The 24,071-nt window shown below is 33.1% G+C and overlaps 1 protein-coding gene across 1 annotated transcript; it reads left to right on the top strand.

Annotated features, from left to right (window-relative positions):
- Window positions 1–1,214: 1,214 nt before the first annotated feature.
- On the top strand, window positions 1,215–23,618 carry LOC115453440 (cytochrome P450 4d2). Its single transcript, XM_037441363.1, has 11 exons — window positions 1,215–1,506; window positions 9,660–9,766; window positions 12,059–12,149; window positions 14,285–14,470; window positions 15,357–15,426; window positions 15,984–16,180; window positions 16,557–16,666; window positions 17,030–17,160; window positions 19,282–19,382; window positions 20,637–20,816; window positions 22,140–23,618. The coding sequence occupies exons 1-11, from the start codon at window positions 1,353–1,355 to the stop codon at window positions 22,298–22,300; spliced, it is 1,488 nt and encodes a 495-aa protein (XP_037297260.1). The 5' UTR covers window positions 1,215–1,352; the 3' UTR covers window positions 22,301–23,618.
- Window positions 23,619–24,071: the final 453 nt, after the last annotated feature.

The raw sequence follows: 24,071 nt of genomic DNA, 5'->3' as shown, positions 1-24,071 counted from the left end.
CGTATGAATGATTATAATATAATTATTATTTTTACTAAAAAGTATGGTTTGTAAAGAAGATTATAATTGTCAAATTCTTATGAAATTTAATATGAAAAAAAAAGAGAACTAACAACAATGGTACTTCCGATGTGTAAGATGTAAGTATTGTTGCAATATTTAAGTATTGATTCGTAATTGGAAGTATAATAAATCCTAACAACGAATAACAGATACGCTGTTTGAAAAACCAGTTTTTCTTGTTCGGCTTAAGGCCTTTCCTCGAGCAAACGGCCTTGAGCTACTCTTGGAATAAAAATTATATACACTTTAGGAGATGCACAGAATCAAAAATTTTAGAGGCATATTCATTATGAAAATCACATTAAAAATATTATACAACCAAAGAAAAGATATAGAAATATAATGAATATTTTTTTTAAATATCTATGCATGTCATGAATTTGAAACACACCGTACATTGCCCTTATATTATAGATATTGAAGGAAAACTAATATGGTTTTTATTGGAACACCAGAACCAAAACAACATATTTTATATTTTTTATTTGTCTGTATGTTTATACACGTATCACGCAAAAACTACTACATGGAAGTTAATGCATTTTTATCGTCATATTGCTAGAAGTTTATCTTAAAGCATAGACTCCATTTCATCCCGAAAGAACTTTTCGGGTTGAAATGGACAGATCGTGAGCAAAAGTTAGTAAATAATAAATTTCTCATAGATAGCTTTTGAAAATACGACTATCGCGCCGTTGTTCGGGGGAGACTGTCTTCACGGAACCGGTCTATATTTTTATTACATCCTTAATTATTAATCAATTCCATTTTTATTCATAATAAAAGAATTCCATTTAGCATTAAATAAAAGGTATAATTATGAACATAAGTTGTTAAGCAACGGGCCAATAGTTCATAAAACAGACTCATTAACAACAATTTAGTTGAATATCAAAGACTTGTTGCACAAAATACAATTTATTTATAAAGATTTCTATCTTATGTGAAAAACAAATCTACGATTTTAAATGTATATAATTTAGATCGTTTCTATAATAGGGTTGTGATCTTTATTAGAATTTATTCGAATGTTTGACATTAAAATAAAAGCACTAAATTTTTTCGCGACTATAAACGCATGGATTAAGTAAATTATAGCAAATCAATCTGATAGCAATTTTATTTTAATGATTTATTTATACCTACCAATGTAATTTATTAGGGGTTTACAGATTATTTTTATTCCCACGTCATTCCATTTCGCGTATAAGAGTCAAAGAGATTACAAGGCGTCATTTTGATTATAATCATCGTCGCACGTGGTCGTTTGTGACTTGAATGTGTTCAAAATGATTTTCGTAGCTTTGCTTTGTATTCTAGTGGTTGTGATATTTATAATATCGTGGATCAAGTTGTTGGGCCAGTGTAAGAGATTCAATGTTCCAGGACCGACACCATTGCCAATATTAGGAAATGCTCTTATGTTTATGGAGCAATCTTCAGGTATGATATAAATAATTTGATTTATCACTCGCAAATAAATATCAATAATATAAATAAATAAAATACGACAGATGTATGACTTATGTAGATCGTTTGTATTAAGTTTCGATAAAATTTTAAATAATTCGATTGATTATTTTATTAGGAAGATGAATGAAAAACTGGCGCTGATAGGCCAGAAAAGTAGTCTACCATTTATGAAGAATTATCAAAATGTGCGTTAGGCATTTCATAAATGTAGCTAGCTACCCAAGGTTATCTATTTGAATATAAACAGTACTATAAATTATTTATGCACATGTTGTAAAAGTAAACTTTAATTGTGACGACAATTAGATTATTAAATGCGGGGTCGCACCACTAGATTCATGCAAACCACTGTTCAGAAAATTAAAACTGCTCACTCTAACTTCAATATATATATATATTAGAAATTGGTATATTTGTCAAAAAACATTCTGAGTTGTTTGAAAAAGTGTGTCAAAATAATAAATACACTATCAGAGATCCAACTAAACTAAAACTAAATTCAATGTCAACCACTCTGTATAAAAGAAATACCGGTTGTATGACCATTCAAATATATAATAAAATACCGAAAACCTATTAGATATAATATAATAATATTATGTATAGAAATTAATGTGATTTGTATGAGTAAACTATACCTAAAAGAAAATAGATATAAATAGCATGATAGACCATTTATACATATAACTAATAATAACTGTAGAAAACAAACATATTTTTTTCTATTATTGAAAAGAGGTGAAAAGAGGGTGCGTGGTAGCACCTCTGCCTACTCCTTCCAGGATAATAGCGTGATACGAGTCCCCTTCATCAAATAAAAAGCCTGTTCATAATTAACTCCCCTATACGGGAAAAGCCGTTTACAATAATTCCTTGGAAGCACTTACGTATAAAAATGTATTAATCCAGGTGGAAATTAGTTGGAAGTTAATTATTAATTGAATTCTCTTCAATGCCTCGGTGGCGTAGTTGTATTGCATGTCCGGTACAATAGCGCTCTGAGGTCCTGGGTTCGAATCCCGGGTCGGGCAAAGTGATATTTGGGTTTTTCTGCTCAGTATCAGCCCGGAGTCTGGAATTTGTGCCCGATATGGCGATAGGCTCGCCCCCTATCACATCATGGGACGGAACATAGCTGGCGAAAAGTGGGTGCCCTAGTTGCGCCTCTGCATACCCCTTCGGGGATAAATGCGTGATGTTATGTATGTATGTATGTATTCTCTTCAATTACCATAGGCTCAGGCCGTACTCGCACGATAGAAAGTGATTAAAAAAATCTGAAAGTAAAACCTAGATTTTGGGGAAGATATTCGTTATTAATGGATGATTTTTGGCACGCTAGTAGAGGTAAAGATAATACAGGCATACAGGTCTCCATACGATGTTTTTCTTCACCATTAAAGAACGCGATAAACTACGAATAATAGGTAAATTGCGTAACTACGTTCTCTAATTATAAGTACGTATATTTTTTTTTTGCATACCGTTGAAACGGTGAAACATGTTGCACATGTAAGATATTTAACATCATAATTAATACCATGTATTATGTAAAATAAATTTGATTTGATTTGAATTAGTAACAGTTACAAACAGTTTTGCCAATAGTGTAGTTTAGTGGTTTTATGTAAAAGATGTTATTATTTTGATAGCTGCTATAAATAAAATGTTGCTCGGTTGTTGTGGATCAAACTATATTTTTTATTTATAGAATTATAATTGTTGTCTTAATGATATAAAAATGCTGTAAAACCTTTTCATAAATGAGTTTTAGTTACGATACTTATTGGAAATGTAAGATAAGATGGGTAGTGTTTTTTGTAAAGTGCTCATATTTTTAGCATTTTTGCAACTGCCAAAATGTTACCCATAACTAGGTATAGTTTTCGGCACGTTATTTGTTTTAATTCTTTTCTTTGTTTTTTTTTGTCTGGAAAGAAGAAATGACGATTTATTTATTGTTCGTGCAATATAAAATAATAGTAAACCGATTTACTAGATTTTTTTCACTAATAGGATACATTACTCCTGAGTATTTACTGTAGGCTAATTTTTATCCCGGATAATCTTTTCACACGTGCGCAGGCGCAGGCAAAAGCTAGTATAACATAAAGGTAACATTTACCTACAACAACAACTTAAATATACTTACTTATTTTGCCAACAATGGGAACCCTCATTAAGTTTCTTACTGCAATACACCTTAACCAGTACTTACTACAGTGCTGATTAACGCTATTATTTTTAAATCACGTATCGTTGTTGTATTAACCGCACATGAGCAGTTCTTGACTTAAATATTACTTTACATTACGTAACTGTGATATGAAGGACGAAAGCCGTCTAAGTTGTCCGCATGTTTTAGCTTAGGTAAACCTATAACCACAATACACAACACGTTAAGCAAAATGCTGTACTACTTTAGTGAATTAATAGAGTTAATAAGGCGTGGAATAGAATGTTTCATAACTTTTGGACTGTTTATTTCAAAACACGGATGAAATTTTAGATATGGTAGTCATATTTTTTATTTGATTTACCGCCGTTTTAATTATATAATCTCAATTTCAATCTTAAATCCGATTCCGAGATTAAGCTAATCAAAATAACTAATTTGTAAGCATGTAAACAGGAGATATAGGAGATCCATAGGAGAACGAAAGTCACCGACATAGCCCATCGGATTAGCAAGCTGAATTGGCAGTGGGCAGGGCACATAGCTCGTAGAACTGATGGCCGATGGGGCAAGAAGGTTCTAGAGTGGAGGCCACGAACTGGCAAACGCAGCGTCGGACGTCCACCTACGAGGTGGACAGGTGACCTCATAAAACTCACAGCATGCCGCTGGATGCGGGCCGCTTACAATAGGTCCATCTGGAAATCTTTGGGGGAGGCCCATGTTCAGCAGTGGACATCCTGCGGCTGATGATGATGAATCATGTAAAAAATCTTTGTTCTAAGTGGTCAATTTTTGGAGATGGATCGAAAAAACCGATTGGGATCGTTTATTGAAAATGGTTAGATGTTTTAAATTTATATTATGATTTTATTAGAAGTTATTATTTATGTATTTTTTGGAGTAAATAACAAACATATTAATACTAATAAATCAGTTATGACCTGTTTTAATGTCAGAAGTAAATTTTATTTCATGCTATCGTATTAAACAGCTTATGATGATGATAGTAGATACGTACTAGGTACATTTTATAATCATTTACGTAAGTAAAGAGCAAATAAAAAAGTAGTTTTTATTTATACATTTGTGTGATAGTGGCCTTTACTCAGAAGTTGTGAATCAAGTCTGAGGGTCTTATTGTCTCATTCCTGATAACAGTCTTAATGTGCACTTAATAGCATAATTACTTAGGTACCGCGCACGCAGTTCAACTAGCCCTCCAAGGCAGTCTACCACCTACATCAGTTCTATATAATTAGTGACATCTATTAAACAACTATTGATGGTGTCCAATAAAATATATTTAATATTTAAACACATGGTTCTGACCCCCAGTAATCTATTTATATAAAAATGAAGCCCTATTTCCCTTGGTCACGCAATCACGCGTGAACGGCTGGACCGATTTCACTATTTTTTTTTGTTGTTTTTATTATTGTCAGGCGAAGGTTCGTATGAAAGAAAAAATAAAAAAAATTGCGTGGAATATTAGAAAATTTATGAAAACTTAACGAAAATATTAATTTTATATAACTGTCAATTGTTTGAAATAACTGTCAGCGATTGACAGAATGCGCGCTGCAAATTCATAGTTAAGACGGGACTACGTCTGTCGGGTCAACTAGTATATTATAAATTATCTGTGTGATTCCAGGAAGTACTAGACTTTTACTGTTGGTAGGTCTCTCATATGTGAGAGTCCGCCTGGGTAGGTACCACCGTAATGTCTATTTCTGCCGCCAAGCAGCAGTGTGTAGTCACTGTTGTACCGGTTTGAAGGACATTGTAGTCAGTGTAACTACGGGACATAATAAGACTTAACATCTCATGTCTCAGGATAGCGAACGTAGTGGTAAGTATACCAAACAATACTTTGTGATTCAAGGTGTTGGATGGTGTTTCTCCTGTTTATGGGTTGTCGTACCGCTTACCATCAGGTGAACGGCAAGCTCGTCGCGTCATTAAAAACAATGAAAATAAAATAATTGCGAATCACAATGATCCAAGCGATTGATTTTTGTCCGCTGGATTCATAACAAATTGCTCAGATACTGCGATACGGATGCTGTTAAATAGTGTCAGATAATGATGCATTCACACTGCCGAGATAATTACGTGATATTTAATATCTGTCGTCAGTTGTAGTCATAACAATAAAAAGCAATCAATGTAAAATTATAAGTATTATATTTTTTATTATTAAGATCCTTTCCAAGCAAACGACCTTGAGAATTCGTTCCATACATTTTCGGCGCATATATGGCAGAAATATACAGATACACGAATAATTTATAAAAAATATACTTATATGGATCTTTAAAATTATTATACTACCAAAATATGCCTTATTAAATTGCCTATTAAATAAGGTTGGTTGCAAATTGAAATGATGTGTATTTTAGGAGATGCACGGAATCAAGGATTTTAGTGACATTTTTAAAGTGAAATTAACACAATATGTTATAAATTTATAGGTGGAGACTTGTAGCAAATTAAGTTATTTTTTATAGTTATTACATAGTTATTAGTCTGTAAGCCTTCCGATAAGTAAATAAATAAATAAAAAAAACACATTATAAAAAAAATCATATTGTAGAAATGTGATATGTAATTTATATCTACTTATAGTATGTAAATTTCGAGTACAGAATTTCTAAAAATACGGTTAGCGCGCCATTTTGATGGAGCGAGCATCTTGAGTTTGTTTCATAGGAGTAGGTATGATAGCCTCACATACTCGAATTATTTTCTAAAGGAACAGTAAAATAATTATAATATCTATACAAGGTTATGCACGCGGCTCCTCTCGTGTGTAAGACGTTTCCCAGTCTGTTCCTTACTGGAATAAAATGTAGTCAAATTATATCCAAATCCGTTCAACGGTTTTTGCGTTATCTTCTGCTAAATATTCAAACCACTAAACATCTTTACAAACTTGCATTTATGATGTTGTTAACTGCTAAAACTTGTTTTCAATGTAATAACGACGTGTGTTTAAAATATTTTTATTATAAAAAAGCAATCTAGTCTTTACATTCTGCACGATAAATAAATTAAATTATTGTTGCAAGCTTAACGCTAACAAAATATGATTAATTAACACTAATCGAGCTGAAAAATTATGGTATAATACATATTACGATCAACCTAAGCAATTTTGTGGGAGTAATGAGGATAGTACGGTGTTCTTGCAAGCTTTATAGTTTAAATTGATAAACAATTTTGTCTTGTAAAAATAAAATGACGGCCAATGCCTAACGTATTATTATCCTTTGACCTTTTTTTGACCATGTGTCGGAGGTCCGGTTGTAGACTTTTTATTAATATCTGAGGAATAAATTTAGTATCTACCATAACTAGTGTTTAAGTCTATTAGATTAAACAAGCGATTTCCGTGTGCAGCGTACCTCATCTATTATTTCTGATAGTGTCATGTAAATACATGATTCGTAATTGTATTCATAAGTGTTGTATTTTGGTTTCAAGGGCCATGGGTGGCAGGATAGGTGACGAACTCAGTGGAACGTTATGCACTGCTTTGTAATTCAAAATTCTTTATGGCATTTAAGTTGTATTGAAAACTCACTTTTTCCAGCGACGCCATCTTCCTTAACTCCTATTCCCGAAATAATAAGTACCCTCAAGCAGTCAGGATTAATATAATAATATACTTAATTATATCAGCCCTGTATTATATACTGTTCCATTGCTGGGTATGGGCCTCCTCTACCACTGAGAGGGATTAGGCCTTAGTCCACCGTGCTGGCCTAGTGCGGATTGGTGTATAGCAGGAGTTATATAGCTCCCTATTAGTTAATAAATGTTCAAAAATATATTAATTCGTTTTAAAAGGGTAAAATTCGATAATTTTAATAATCTGGTCATTAAATCTGTGAGATAGTTTCAATCATAGCCTTGGAAAATGGTTAAGTGTATGGTATATTGGGTTTTATATGGTACAAGTCTCTCGTTCAATTTACTAGACTATTTAGAGGCGCCGCAACCATCGCTGGTTGCGGCGCTACAACCATAACTGTCAACTTGCAAGACATAATGATGGTTCTTTTTTTCTACGATTTCATCATCCGTCGCTAATCGCTACATAATATAAGAATGGTGGAACGATTAATGAACACCTGAGTAAACTCATATCATTTAGTAGAATTGACTGTCTCGGTGGTATAGTTGTATGCGGTACGACGACGGTAGTGCTGAGGTCGCGGGTTCGATCTCCTGGTCGGGTAAAGTCATATAGGATTTTTCTACAATATAAGCCTGGAGTCTGGAATTAGTGCCCGATATAGGGATGGGCTCGCCGCCTATTACGTAATCGAATGGAATATATACGGCAGAAAGTGTAAGTACGAGCTGCGCCTCTGCCTACCCTTCTAGAGATAAAAGGCGTGTGTGTGCGTGTTAGTATAACTGAACTACAATTATTTATTTGAACACGCCAAAGTGAGGCTCCATCTTGCAATTCACCAAACATAATACATATCGCAACATTTATTAGTATACGTTAACATTTGTAAGAGTTATCCAGTGTTTTGTCTTTTCATGTTGAATGAGATTTACCGTTAAAAGAAGCGAGACAAAAAATTATGTAACTATAAAAGACGTAAATAGCGTTAATTAGTAAGGCCCTTAGAATTTAAATAAAGAAGTCAATGTTCCATTTAGTAATACTTATATGAACTTTGTGTTATGATTATGTCAATATAATTATATTATGTTTGATAATGTTATGCTGCATTTAATCGTTGCGCAGACGTTATCAAATTGCACACGATTATACATAATCACGACAAATTGCTGTTCAAATTTAATTTTTCTATCATAATAAAAATACATTCAAAGTAACGATTGTTAAAATTTGTTAAATTAATCTATAGTTGATTATTTCACAATAGCTTATACATGTATAGATATAATAGATATAGTTGAATTGTTAAAATAATCAATTCAGTTAAAGAAAGTTACTTCTTTGTTACGAGAATAATTCATAATTAATTGAATAAAGATTTTTTCTTTGGCGCCATCTTGTCAGATGAGGGCGGTCGCATTCTTATTCGATAAAAAGTTGTGTTATTTAAGCTTGTTTAATAAAAGTTAGATGATCAATATGGAGATCTTGATCATCTAATCCAGAAGTTCTCAATTGGTCCTTGAGTCGAGAGCTAGATGCAGAAGATGCTGGACCTATCACACATTGTGAGGAGACTCCGCACATTGAATCCCTAACCTGTGGCTTAGGTCTTGGGCCTCGGCATCGCAGGGCTTAAGATATATTTATATGCATTGATGTAGATGTGTAAAAATGTAAAAATAACTTTTTAAATAAAAAGAATAATAATAATGTAGATGGCAAATATTATTTTTTTCGTATTGGGGCAACATTTTATGTTGCAGTATAATGCAGTTCTACACAACTTGAAATATCTACAAATATTATAAATAGGTAAAAACATTTAAGGTTTTCCTCTTTATTAAACCAAGTACCAGTACACGTTTGTTAGTCATGACATTTTGTATAAGCAAATGGCTTCAAAATTCAAGTGAAATTTTATATTATGGGCGTGCAGTACAGTTTTGTATAGTTGATCAATGGTCATTCAATATTTAAATGGCCAACATGTGTATGCCGGCAGCACAAAAACCTTTAAGGGTAACAGATCTGGATTATTGTTTCTACAAAAACCTTTTAGGGTAACAAATGTGGATGAATGTTTCTATCAGTCGGAGGGTCTATGTAACTGGATTCTTGTCAGCTTCCCTTTCGTAATTTATATAAAACCTCATTATTAATTTACAGACTGCATTATTGCTTATGAGCATTACTTATGTTATGTCGGGTTTCCTTTGAGCAAATTGCCACTGGTTTCTATTTCGGATAGTTTTTTAACTTTTCTGATATGCCATGATTAACGATATGTTTTTGTTTCAGATTTTCTGATTCTTCTGACACGTTTGTGGGAAAAATACGGAGATGCGTTTAGAGTTCATTTTTTAATGCATGCTCATGTCATTCTGAGCCATCCAAAATATGTCGAGGTATGATTTTTGGTTTTAGTGCATTGTGGATAAAATTATCCAATCCATATTTGTTAATTTTAATTTCTTGCCGTATTATAATTAATGTTACGTCATGATTGAAATTCCTATTGAAATATTGGTAATTTTTTCACCACCATGGATTTTTTTTCTAGACTAAACATTCTACCCTACAGAGGAGTTAGGATTTTTCTAAATCCTATTATAAAGCCATATACATATGTCTTCTTCAGAAATGATCATTACTTACAACTACGATACATAAGATGATTAATATTAGTCTATATTTTACTGCTTAAATATTCCAAAATTGTAAAACTGTTTTGCTAATTTAGGTTCTTTATACGGCTAATTAGACGCTAGGCTCGAGTTTTATATACATTTTGCTATATAACGGTCGGTAACATTTTAGTGCTATAGATTTATAAAGCATTGAACTAGTCCAATAAGTAGAAATTAAATAGAAATAGTCCAATCTATATTTCGGACTATCATGGATCTACTTAGAATTTTCAAAATAAATGTTTGATTGTATTTAGTTTATAAAGTATTTAAACTAATTACGGTCGATAATTGTATTCACAGTATAAATTATCCTATACATAATGAAAAACTCACTGTCAGTTATATTTTAAAGGTAAAAAATAAGTGTCAGCTATAATGTTTCATTTTGACTCGCTTTCAAGTTCAGACATATTATTAGTGGGACGTAAAGATTTTTTTAAACGACTTCAAAAGAGAGAGGTTAAGATAAACATTGAGGTAGGGTCCTCCTCTTGCTACCCGTTTGTTGATATTCTAGTTCGATTATACTACAGTTTTGAAGGGTTAAATTTTTTGAAGATGAACCAACACACAGGTACTATACATGACCATGGTCTTGATATTGTTCTATTGATAATTATAATATAAGAATAATAATAATATCAGCCCTGTATTATATACTTGCCCACTGCTGAGCACGGGCCTCTTCTTCTGCTGAGAGTTTCACGATGTTTTGCTTCACCGTTAAAGCGAACGATAAATTCACAAAGAATACAAACATGTTTTTTCTTAGAAAAGTCAGAGGTATGTGCCCTTGGGATTTGAACCTGCGGACATTCGTCTTGGCAGTCCGTTCCACACCCAACTAGGCTGTCGCAGTTTTATTGATTATTATATTTTACATAAATTCTACATAAAAGAAAGCCGGCAGCAAGCGGGTTATACGGACATTTCGCAACAGCGAATGTAGTATAGTAACTAAAATAGCAACAAGTGTAATGTCTTTGTCGTATCCGTTTTAAAACCTGATTATTGTTACGTCATTGATGCTTAATATACATTATATTTACAAAAAATCTATTGTTATGGTAATTACGTACTACGTTATATACATATATTTATTTAAACATATAATTATAAAAACAAGCTATATTACCAGAAATAAATATTACATAATATGTAATATATATTTATAACTTCTAGTAGGTATAGATTAAGTTGTTTATAATGAATGTTATCATCTAAGTATACATTTGTTAGAATAGAAGTTGTACTTTGGAATATGTAGTTTTATCTCAGTTACTAGTTGATTGACTTTCTTCGTTTCATTATTATGAATTTGTAATATTATTTTCGGATATCATATTCATCGTGACCATTTTCTTTATTTACATCTTTATATATTTTTTTAATTTGGTATTTCGTTTACGAAGTATATTTTATATCAAGATTTCAGGCAGTGGACGTTTTATCCTAAAACCTTATACATGCCAAGTATAATAAGTACATATATTTTTCGGCATAAATATTTAGTTGTTTTGTTTTTACACGTATCTAAAATATTTGATGGTCCAAAGGTTAAAGTTCATCACGATTAAAAAAAATAAACAACAAACATTGAGTATCAGTCGTACGATAAGGTAGTTTAATTTATATACATACACACTCATGCTTTATATCCCCGAAGGGTACCTAAGCAAAGACGAAACTAGTGCACACAATACGCCGTGTGTATTGCGTCCTATGACGTGATAGGGGCGAGCCTATCGCCATATCGGGCACAAAATCCAGATTCCAGACAAAATATAATATTAATAAAATCCAATATAACTTTAGCCGACCGGGGATCGAATCTGAGACCTCAGCAGTTGTATCGAGGCAGTCAAACATAGTAATTTTTTTCACTTTTATATTCAAACAAGTTATTATTTGTTTAACGAATCAATTTTATCTAGTCATTATGAAAATAGTATCAATAGATAATTCCATTTAATATGACTGATCTTTTAATTTTTTTCTACTTTTCAGCCACTAGTGTCAAGCTCAGAATTAATAACGAAAGGCAGATCCTACATCTACTTACTAGATTGGCTAGGCGAAGGACTTCTCACGGCGACCGGTAATCATATTCTTACTTTATTTTTTATAGAGATATCATTGGTTCACTGTTACTAGGTTTTATATGTATATTTTTAGCACAAATTGAATTATAAATCACATGATTTTATACCTTTTTCAAAAAAAATATTCAATGATTCCGAAATATAAATAAAGGAGGAGCCATGAATGAATGTCCTTTGTAATTTTTACCAATATGAAATTTAGTTATCTAATTTTTCCAACATTAGCAAGCATTAACATAGGACCGTGTAATTCTGAATCAGCAATATGTCTCATCCAGCATATCAGTCTTTTTGGACGGGAGTAAGGGCGTAGGAAATAAATTGCCTTTCACCCGTATTAATTGATGCAGCAGTTTCGCTCTGGAATATCAGCTGAGACTTTGTCAAATTAAAGTCAGCATCTTAAGGTTGCTTTTTAATGAACAGTAATCAACAACATTTGAAATGAGCTCAAGTCACAGCATATGACGAATTTTGAGAGCTGAGTTTTGTTTTTTAATAGTTCAATACATTAAATATCTACTTGAGATCCCTCTCAAAGATGAGATTCATTGATTCATACAGCCCTGTATTTCAACTCGCTAAGCGAGAAATATATTTAGATCCCACATTGCGAGCACCGTTGATTGTACACAATGTGCAAAACTCGCCATAGTGGCCCACGTAAGTGTGTCGTGATCCGCGATCAGCTTGTATATAACCGTTTTCAAATAAGACGGCATAATTTTGTCGACTGGCGAGGTTTCATCATCCTCGTCAGTTGACACTCTATTTCTACTAGACTCCACCTATCATGTACAGCGGCGTTAGTTTGCTGCTCTAATTTAGAATTCGGGTCCTTGTCTGTGCCGTGAACACTTCTGAAAACATCTACTATAGGAGATCGATATATAGCATTCAATATGACTTATGAAGACTTCAACATTGTTTTTAAAAATAATACCTGAACTGCATACACGAAACAGTTGATTATTAAAAATAATTGTCTGCTCATAAAATATATTTTAATGTCCACTGTGATTATGGACTGTGGTTTGGCGGCCTTTATACTTTGTTATACCTGTTCTAATGACTCACGACTTAGGCATGAGCTTAAGTTGCGAGTTTTATATTAAATATGAAGGTTACGGCCATAGATAATGCACGACAGATATCAAGAGACAGCTACGGACGCGCTTAGTTTTTATAATAGACATGAGGATGTGGACATTAAACGCGATGATCGTGATGTGCAAATATTATGAGCCTATGTTGTTTTAATCCCTAACCAAAGACGTTAAACAGTATAGTTAGTTATAGATCGTACATTAGGACCAAATTTGTGCACCAAAATTATTACTCATTGGTAATAAGTCGTTTTATCTGAAATGTCAGTGTGCAAAAAGTGACACAGCGTCCTTAGAAATTAATATAAAAGTAACACATTCACAAATAATATGCTAATATGTGCATTAAAAACGTGCAAATTACGATATGAAAAAGATATGAAGTATTTTACATTGATGTTTTGCTTTATAACGGTAGATTAAACATCGCGTAAACGCAATTTTTTTTGTGAGAATCTTCCCAATGTCTGCTGTATATAATCTTAGAACGGCTAGTGCCGTTGTGGGGTGTAATAAAAAAATAATGTCACGAGTTTTATAAACGATTATATTATTTATAAGTTTTTATATACTTTACTGTGTAACCAGTATTTTATTTATTATATTTAAATTATTAAGCGGCGATAGCCTAGTTGGGTGTGGAACGGACTGCCGAGACGAATGTTCGCAGGTTCAAATCCCAAGGGCACACACCTATGACTTTTCTAAAAAAATCATGTGTGTATTCTTTGTGAATCTATCGTTCGCTTTAACGGTGAAGGAAAACATCGTGAGGAAACCTGCACATCTGATAAGTTCTTTATAGGAATTTCGAAGGTGTGTGAAGTCTACCAATCCGCATTAGGCCAGCGTGGTGGACTAAGGCCTAATCCCTCTCAGTAGTAGAGGAGGCCCGTGCTCAGCAGTGGGCAAGTATGCAATACAGGGCTGTTATTATTATATATTTAAATTATTTAAATATAGGACATAAGATTTGTTGGATTTATTTTAACTATTAAATGTAATTATATTGTCTTTTGTTTTAGGGGAAAGATGGCGAATTCACCGCAAATTCTTGACGCCTGCTTTTCACTTCAATATACTGCAGCATTTCTTACCAGTATTCTGCAAAAACGCGCAGATATTCAAACACAAACTTCGTGAAATCGCAGACGGCAACTCGGTTAATATTTTCCCAATTGTGGCTTTGGCTGCATTAGACAACGTTACTGGTAAGCAAAATGATAACGATAGCAGGAATAAGATGTATAACAATATATTTTTTGAACTGTGGCAAAAAATGCGGCGATAGCCTCATTGGATGTGGAACGGATTGTCGAGGCAAATGTCCGCAGGTCCAAATGCCAAGGACACACATCTCTGACTTTTCTTAAATTATGTATGTATTCTTTGTGAATTATCGCTTTCTTTAACGTTGAAGGAAAACATCGTGAGGAAACCTGCATATCTGAGAAGTTCTCTATGGGAGTTTAGAGGGTGTGTGAAATCTGTCAATCCGCACTAGGTCAGCGTGGTGGACTATGGCCTAATCCCTCTCAGTAGTCGAGGAGGCCCGTGCCCAGCAGTGGGACAGTAGTATTTAATATAGGGCTGATATTATTATTATATAAACAATGAGATACAACAGCACTTTTGTTATACAAATATAACTGTTTGAACTGGGAATTTATTACAAATACCTACGTTATTTAGTCAAATAAGTTCAAAATACATTAAACCGCATTCCACTGTTTCGAATGCAATAGGTCGCTGTATTTGTGCAGTTGCTTTATAACTTTCACTGAATGGTTAATCAATATCTTTCGTAACGCAGGCCAAGTTCACGAATAACTTTGAAATTCTTTACAAATTTCAAGTATCTTATGTATTCAGTTTTAGACGAATTTGTTGAGATACGAAAATAGAGCTAAATATATTTTACATTTAGTTTAAAATAAACTGCAGTATTATTGCAAGCATGTCAATTAATTTTGTAGTCATCAATAATTGCAGCACGATATTTGTTTTTAATTTTTGTGTGTGCGAGGAAATTAATATTAAATAAAAATCTTGTATTAAACGATTCCTATTCGATATAAGCATTGTTTTGTTTTACAGAATCCATCATGGGTGTATCGGTCGACGCGCAGAAAAACAGCGAGTCTGCGTATGTTAAATCGATTGAAATGTATGTAACTAAATAATTACCTCATTTCTTTTGTATGTGCACGGCACAGTGACGTCACTGCACCTGATGGTAAGTGGAGTGGGATCCAATAGAATGTCGACTGACAAGAAATGATTACCCCTAGACAGTCGACACAATTGTGCCGGCCTGATGCAACCGGTTATATACGAGTACAGGCTGATCTAGGAACGCTACACACTTACGTGGGCCACTATGGCGCGTTTTAACACCTCATCAATCTATATCATCTATATCATCATTTCAAATATAAAGGAAATTAACTTCTTTGTGTGTAGGTTTTGTACGTATCTTCTTCTTGAAAGGTGCGATCAAGCAGTTTACCGTCACGTACTTATACTATAAATAAGTTGAAATTCTACATTTATATAAATTTATACAGACTCATTGGCTTTATAATATATGTTTTTGACTTCCGATCTGCATAATTTATACTATTTAAACCAGTTATATTATGTCATAGCTTATCAAGAAACAAAAATTATATAATTGACATTTTAAAACTGGTTACAAGAATACATCTGTTTTATTTTTTTTAGTTTATCACAAATCGTAGCGCTAAGAATGCAAGTTCCGATATTCGGAACAGACTTTATATTCAATTTGTCGCCGTACAAAAGTAAGATGGATAAGGCATTGAAAATAGTGCACGGCCAATCAGAAAAAGTGATTGAAGCCAGGCGGCAGGAGTTGGAGAAGATGAATATGACAAGCCTGAAGGACAGCAGCGAACTCGGTTAGTTATTTATTTCAAAGATCAATATTAGCAATTCATTCCTTACTAGGTGTTGCTCGAACCTTTACTTTTGTCTGTACGACGACGCCAGCGCCATCTAGTTAAAGAATCATATGAAAAAATTATATATTTCTCACAGAATCATATTGTACGTCTGCCAAATTTAATTGAAATTCTTTTAGTGTGTACTGCATCTACTTCTATCAAAAACACAAATATTTTTACAATCTTTCGCATTTATAATATTAATAAAAAGCATGATAGAATAAGAATAAGAATACTAAAAATACTGTTTTTTAATTATTTAAACAATAATCTGATTTAGTTTAAATTTATTTTATCAACTGTAAATTAATTCATTGTAATGTATTTTTAGGAATTAAAAACAGATATGCCTTTTTGGATTTATTGTTACTAGCCGAAATTGATGGTCAAAGGATTGATAATAAGAAAATTAGGGAAGAAGTCGACACATTCATGTTCGAGGTATGAATATCAAAATGGTGATTAAAAGTGAGACCGGTCAAAGCTTTTCAATTGCTCGTGATGTTAATTATGGTGGCAAGCGAAACAAATTTAATTTATGAACTAGCTTTTGTTCACGGCTTTGCCCGCGTAAAGAGTTTCTCTAGGATAAAAATTTCCTTATATATTGTCTCGTGATAAAATTAGTGTATGATAGGTTTATATCATAATTGCGACCCCGGGAAGGGTTCCAGCCCTTCAAATCATCTTTAATAGATTTTTCAGCGAAAACCGTTCGGTAGATTTGAGTTTATCGCGTTCAGATAGATAGACAAACGTGGCGGGGGACTTTTAATAATTAGTAAGGATAAGATATGTTTTCAGGGTCATGATACTACGACATCAGGAATAGTGTACAGTCTGTTTTGTATTGCAAAACATGAAGAAGTTCAAGAGAAGGTTTACGAAGAACAAATGGACATCTTAGGCGATGCGGACGTGGACCCTACTTACCAGTGAGATTTTTCGTTTTGCTAACAATATTTTTACGAAAAGGTCATTTTTCTTCGCGTTAAATTTCTAAAATACATATAAAAGCATATTCTGTTTAACTTTACAACGTGTATTCATGATTTAATATTCATGGAAGTGTGGCTGGAAAACGGACGAACGGAATAAACTTAGCGCATAAATAATGATGTTCCCAAGGTCAGTTTCAGTCCGCTGTTATTTCATATTACATTATTTCATAGACAATGCGAAAGAACGTTCTGATAACTCTATTTTTTTTATTAATTACCATGTATTAATTGTTGACTGACACGATAAAATAATTTAAGATGAGTAAGTCCCCTTGCCTTTATATAGTAAACGACGTGACCGCTACTCCACCAAACACAAAACACTGCGTACGTCTATCTAAACATTAGAGCTTAAATCAACTTGTTTTACCGCCGGCGAGGAAGCGACGTACTGTGGGCCTACCATCATCTCTTATTCCGACTCAGTTCAGGACCTAAACTGAACTGGTTCGCTATTTCGTACCATGATGTCGTCAAACACGACCGATGTACGTCACCGCCTAATCAAGTTCAATATTGAATCGGAATCTACTATCATTCGTTCTGTGTCGTACCATTATGTACAATTGAACCTAAACTGAGTCGGCTATCTGTCAAAATAAGCGATTCAAAACAAGTTAATATTTTTGTGCCTGGATTGGTCTTATTTGTTATCAAACACAAAAAATTAGCAATATCGATTTTAAAATGTAATAGTGTTGCAGCGTGTGTGCTCCTAGAATGTATAAGTGGCCACTTGTGACTTGCGTTCGGACAAAAACACTCGAAAATTCTCTAGCTTGGGAAGTTTTGTTGTATCCCGTTACCAATGATTTATTTTGAAATAAAATTTCCCATAATTTCTCATATTGAGTATAATTAACTTTTCGACGGGACAACTCACTGTAAATTACAAAACAAAGTGCACTTAAATCACTTTATTTCTTAAAGTTATATATCTTTAGAATTGTTTATTGTTCCACAGTTTAATAATTAGTCAAAAATGCATTGGAACTTGCACGCATACTTACGCCATTATTTATTACACAACACAAATGTAAAAAACTTTAATCACAACACAGTTTAACACTACAAGAATTTAAAACATAAACAATAACCGCGCAACTCGACACTTTTGTCAAAAGCGAGAGGTGCGTTTTTAACTCGAAACAGAAATGTAAATTTAGTTTTATAATAATACAAACGATAAAATATTTTCACCTAAATCAAGGTATTAAATTAAGTTTTTAACGAGTTAATACCCGCCTTTCAATTAATTTATTAACAGTTCGTATATATTAGTCATTTTTAATTTATTTGCTTTTAACAAAATAAACAGTAACTTTTCGGGAAATAACTAACTAAGGTTTCGGAACGCAGAACTCGAAGTATTGAACAAGGGAAACACACTTATACAGTGCGTATAGGGCTATCCCTTTTTAATTTGTTGTGTAGCGAACAGACCAGCGACAAATTTCATTCACTCATCCACCGAGTTCCGACTCAAATGCGATAGTGAGTTAATGACATGATGGTACGAAATAACCCGATTCAGTTTAGGAACCTATATTGAACTGAATCAATACTGAGTCGCTCGATAAAAGATGATGGTAGGCCCTCTGTCGACTGTTTTCTAGCTAAAGACACGTAAAATAGATGCAGATCTCGTGTGAATAAAAGAGATATATACACTAGTTTGTCACAGCGACAAGAGCTGTCAAAGATGATACTTGCTGAGTTTTGCTGACTTGGCGATCAGATCACTTACCTAGAAACTCATATGTAGCGATGCATCCCATTGTTCACTACACTCACTATAGCTCAGTAACAAAATTATCCAACTATATACGCGCTTTTCAATGCTTGTTTGTTTCTAGTTTCTACCCCTACTTGCTCCTTGTTCATCGTCGGCGGTAGGACAAGTGCATAATCTGCTCTGTAGCATATGACAATAAATCATCATCAGCCACATAAAGTTTACTGCTGAATAGGCCTCCCCCAAAGATTTCCAGACGGACATGTCGAAAACGGCCTGCATTTCCGATTGTAGCATAATAATTTTTAATATATTTTCAGAAATCTACACCAAATGAAATATTTAGATTTGGTACTTAAGGAGTCAATGAGGCTTTATCCGCCAGTGCCATTAATTGAAAGAAGAATGACGAGGGACGTAAGTAAGTACAGTCTTTTTAAATAAAAATTCTTGATATTTTAAATTTCGCTGAATACTTTCCTTTACCATACCAGCCGTGCCCCACGGTAGTAAATTATAAGAAGAAAAGCTTAAATTTTTTTTTTATATTTGAATTAATCAAACAATGATTTCTTGTGCTTACGCGAATCTTAGACATTGAAATTAAACTATTTTTATGAAATTATCGCGGTTTTTTTATATTATAATTTTCTTCGACGTTTCGAAGACTTTGCAGCCTTCAGGGTCGCGGGGTCCGAAAAATAATTTTATTTCAATGTGTTAGTTGTTCTGTTACGTATAAAATAGAAGATGTAGTGTGTTGTAACTAATTAACAAATGCAGGTTCGCTAATTAGTGCCGAACACCTTGATAGAGTTTTTATCTTTGGTATAATCAATATTATACCAAAGAGAAAAACTCTATCAAGGTTATAAATAAATAAATAAATAATATTAATTACGTAACTTTATTCAAATATATATCTACTTGTATACTGACTGACATTTAGACGTGGTCGACTTCTAAATCATAATTATCCGTAAGCGGGTTTCAAAGCAATATTACTGTTTTAACAATTTTTTTTGTTCAATTCGGTATTAACATATTACGTCATAAGATCTATGTTAGGTTTAACAGTCGCCAGAATTATGCTGGCCTGCCTTTAATACAGGGTCAACATTATTTCAAGCCGGTTTCAGATTGTATTTGGTTTAGTTATTACTGGCCGTTTGACCTCAACCTCTATAGTGTCGAGATTCGACAGTTGTGTTAGAAAATTTGATGTTAGAAAAACCCACACATACTAACCTCTCGTAAAAGTTTAAAACAATCTGATTGAAATTATGGAATACTTTGTTTAGAATACTGCAAGGAATAGAAGAGGTTTTGATTTAAATAAAAAATCTACTATAAGACTTTCACAAAGATATTACCAAACAACCGACCGGTATGAGAGTAAATGAGTAAAAATAAAAAAAATAAAATAAAAATGCTTTATTCATCACGTAGGCGAACATAGTTCCACTTATGATAAGTCAAGGTACATGAGAATATTTAATTATTACTTAATTAAATTAGCTTATATAAAAAAAAGACAATTTATATTGAAAATAAAGTAGCAAACGATCTGTTAAACGCTCGTTGCTTTTATAGCAAAAAGTATAAGATACGTCGCAAATACCCTCACAAGAACATTTTTATTCGTATAATACATATAATACCTTATATATTCTAGGTATAGCAGGTATAAATCTATGTAAGGGAGATTCGCCGATGGTAAGCATATTCCACATGCACCGGAATCCTGAATTGTTTGAAGATCCTCTGGAGTTCAGACCGGAGCGTTTCAGTACTAATTCCACCGGCAGCCCTTTCAGTTGGATCCCGTTCAGCGCAGGCCCTAGAAACTGCATCGGTGAGTCTTATTATGACCGGGTTAAGATATCTTTTAAGCTATCTTAATACCTAATATCTATGCAAATAATCTGGTGGTATATTATAGTAGTATAAGAAACCAAACATGTCTCATAATATTGTTCTGAATGTATGGTTTGAATAAGGACTTAGTTTTTATACTGTCTAATAAAATTGTATAGTGAAATAATTGTAACCTGGCTGAATAGAGAAGTCAAAATATTAATCTATTTTATATCGATATAACTCCAAGTTTTTAATTATTTATATTGAGTTTTATTTTAGGATTATTTGGCAATTGAAAAAACAGCTCGGAAGTTGTTAAATCATAATAAATGAAAAAGATAACAAATACAATTAATGCAGTTTGCTTATTAATTGCTTTAAATTCCGACGTAGGTAACGTTTATCATTAAATAAATCATATTACATAAGGAATAAATTTGAATAAGTATTTTTTGTGATTTAAAGAATATAATTAGTAGTGTTCAATGTAATTTATTTATTAAGAGCCTGTTTCATGACTTTAATTTAAGTTTTATTTAACAGTCATAGTATTAAAGCTAATGTAGATAGTACTCCTTTTGTTAGAATTTATTTAGGAACATAGATTAGAGTATAGATTTTGTATTTGATCGGCTTATACATTTATATGACGAGTAGCAATTACTTAGAAGTTGTGAAACAGGGCTTAAAGTTTTTTTAGGGTAATCAGTCTATGGGATTGGAATGGTTTATTATCTTGACTAAATGAAGACTTAAGAAAAATAATGATATATTTTTTTATCTATAAAACACCCGATAGGTTACCAGGTGGCCTAGTTATAAGTAGTGATTCAGGTCGATCTCTTCACATTTAGTTATATATTTCTCGGTCACGGTTAATTGACCTCACTAGTCCTGAACGTAAGCGAAGTGGGTTCGTATATACTTGAATGACGAGATGGTTTTCCCTCGCCGGTCGATACAATTGAAACTGTACATACAGGGGCCTTATTCTCTATCCCGCACGTTATTTTAACAGTGCGTAACAAGCACGTAACACAACGCATCATGTTTAGGACTATAGAAATTTGGCTTACAGAATACCATTCCACACACATTTCTCGAAGATAACATGACACGGCCGCGTTACGCGTTTACACTATCATACAGAATAAGGGCCCAGAATAAGGGCCCAGGCTGATGCTGGAACTCGACCTTAGGCTACTATGGCGGATTTTACAACCTGTGGTCATCCGGGCAGATATAAATATCCTATCACAAGCAAATGGTAGTATATGTTTTGTTTTTTATAATATTTTAAATGATTCTTCTGTTGCAGGTCAAAAATTTGCCATGATGGAAATGAAGGTGACCATATCGGCGATAGTCAGAAAATACAAGTTGCTGCCAGTAGATCATGAACCGATGTTGACCGCAGACCTCATACTGCGCTCCAAGAACGGAGTGTGCATTCGTATTTTGCCCAGAGCTGAAAACTAATTACAGCCATAAAAACGAGAGGAGTTCATTTTGCATATCCAGAGTTAAAAATCTTTGCTATTAGCCACATATAAGAAGAAAAAAGCACTGTATATACTTAGGTTTAAAGGTTTTGTATTCTTCAATTCACTACTAATTAAGTGAGGTACTATAAACGGAAGAATTTTCAAATAAAAGGAAATACTGTTTTATTTATCAAAATATGGGTCTAAATTGTCTTTCGCATTTCCATACTATGTCAGGTGATTAAAATGTTCAAAAACAGGCCACAGAATATAACCTTTCATAGAATATTAGTTAAGGTAAATAATTAGGTAATAAAGTATCAAAATTGAACTATAACACATAATTATTTATAATACAATATAAATCTAATTTCTAGAATCAAAACTGTTTAATTTCGTTGCATGCTTTTGCAATGATACCTACTAACACTAAAGCGGTAAAAACTTGGCTAACTGGCATTTTCCGGTGAGTGGCATTGCGACTTTCTAATCAATCGTTGGTTAACAAATAAGGAAGTCCATAATTTTGCCAACAGGAGAATAACGTAGTTTTTTTTATTAATTAATGTTATGCGGCCATCAAAGCTGTCCTTCGATTACAACGCTCGTCATTGCCAAAACACGGATATGCCTCTGTAGACAGAATATGGCCCCTTGACCTTAATGACTTAAACTTATATTCTAAACATTTTTTTTCTGCACCTACGTACTATATTATAACATATATAGTACGTAGGTTACATTATAACATAAAGTTTTTTTTTACAAATTCAAATCGCGCGGGTTATTGAAAATGCTTTATCGTAAAAAACCTCTATGATCGATAGTACAGATTTATTGAATGACTTATATTTTTTGTGATTTATTTCTGGGCAGGTGGGTGCTCGTGCACCTACTTGCACCCTCTGCCGGCGCCCATGCTTCTAAATTGCATCAACCGGTTCGTCACATGGAATTAGATGCTGACGATCATGACAAATAATCTTTTGGTCGTCAAATATATACTGCGAGTACAGTGCTTTTATAATAAATATTAAGCAGGTTCAATAATTACCTATATTGCAGGTAATAAAATATATGGAATGCATTTTATTATTGTGTAGGCACGGCGACATTTGCAACTCGTAGGTACCATAGTTTACGAACATACTTTATTTTATAGTGTGATGTCATATTTATGTTTATGCAAAATTAAAATTAACGATATATTTTAATTATAATTTTATTGGTACAGAAATATGTTAATTGGTAGTAGATTTAGGCGATATACGTAATTCAATGAAATGTGTATAATAAAAGTATTTTTTGTTTAATCTGTCCTATTATTTCATTTTTTATAGATTAAGAATGTAAGAACGAATATATCTAAGGCAGGGTTTTTGGTGGCCCTCCAAAATGAAATGACTTTATTCACATAATTTATAACGGATATTCAACGCTTCGACTGATAAAATAACTATAATATAAACTTTGTATATAATATGTATTATTATCAAGATTTATTACTATTATCATTCGATGCACCTCTATTCACCTCAGCGTAGGCCCACAATCTCTGTCCTCCGGCTCGGAGAATACAGCATTGTTTAATTCAAAATACCCACCACGCGGTAGGCTCTAAGTAATTTATTGTCCTCTTGAGATCGGTCATGTCGGCCATTTCTCAGGGCAGTAACAGGCACTTAAGTAGTGCCCTGTTACATTAGAGCCGAGAGAATTCGGCAAACATTTGGCTAACAAATACCCCTGTTGATTGGATTCGTTTG

The sequence above is a fragment of the Manduca sexta genome, chromosome 22, assembly GCF_014839805.1.
Source record: "Manduca sexta isolate Smith_Timp_Sample1 chromosome 22, JHU_Msex_v1.0, whole genome shotgun sequence".
Taxonomy (NCBI): domain Eukaryota; kingdom Metazoa; phylum Arthropoda; class Insecta; order Lepidoptera; family Sphingidae; genus Manduca; species Manduca sexta.
This window is presented reverse-complemented; position numbering and strand designations above follow the sequence as displayed.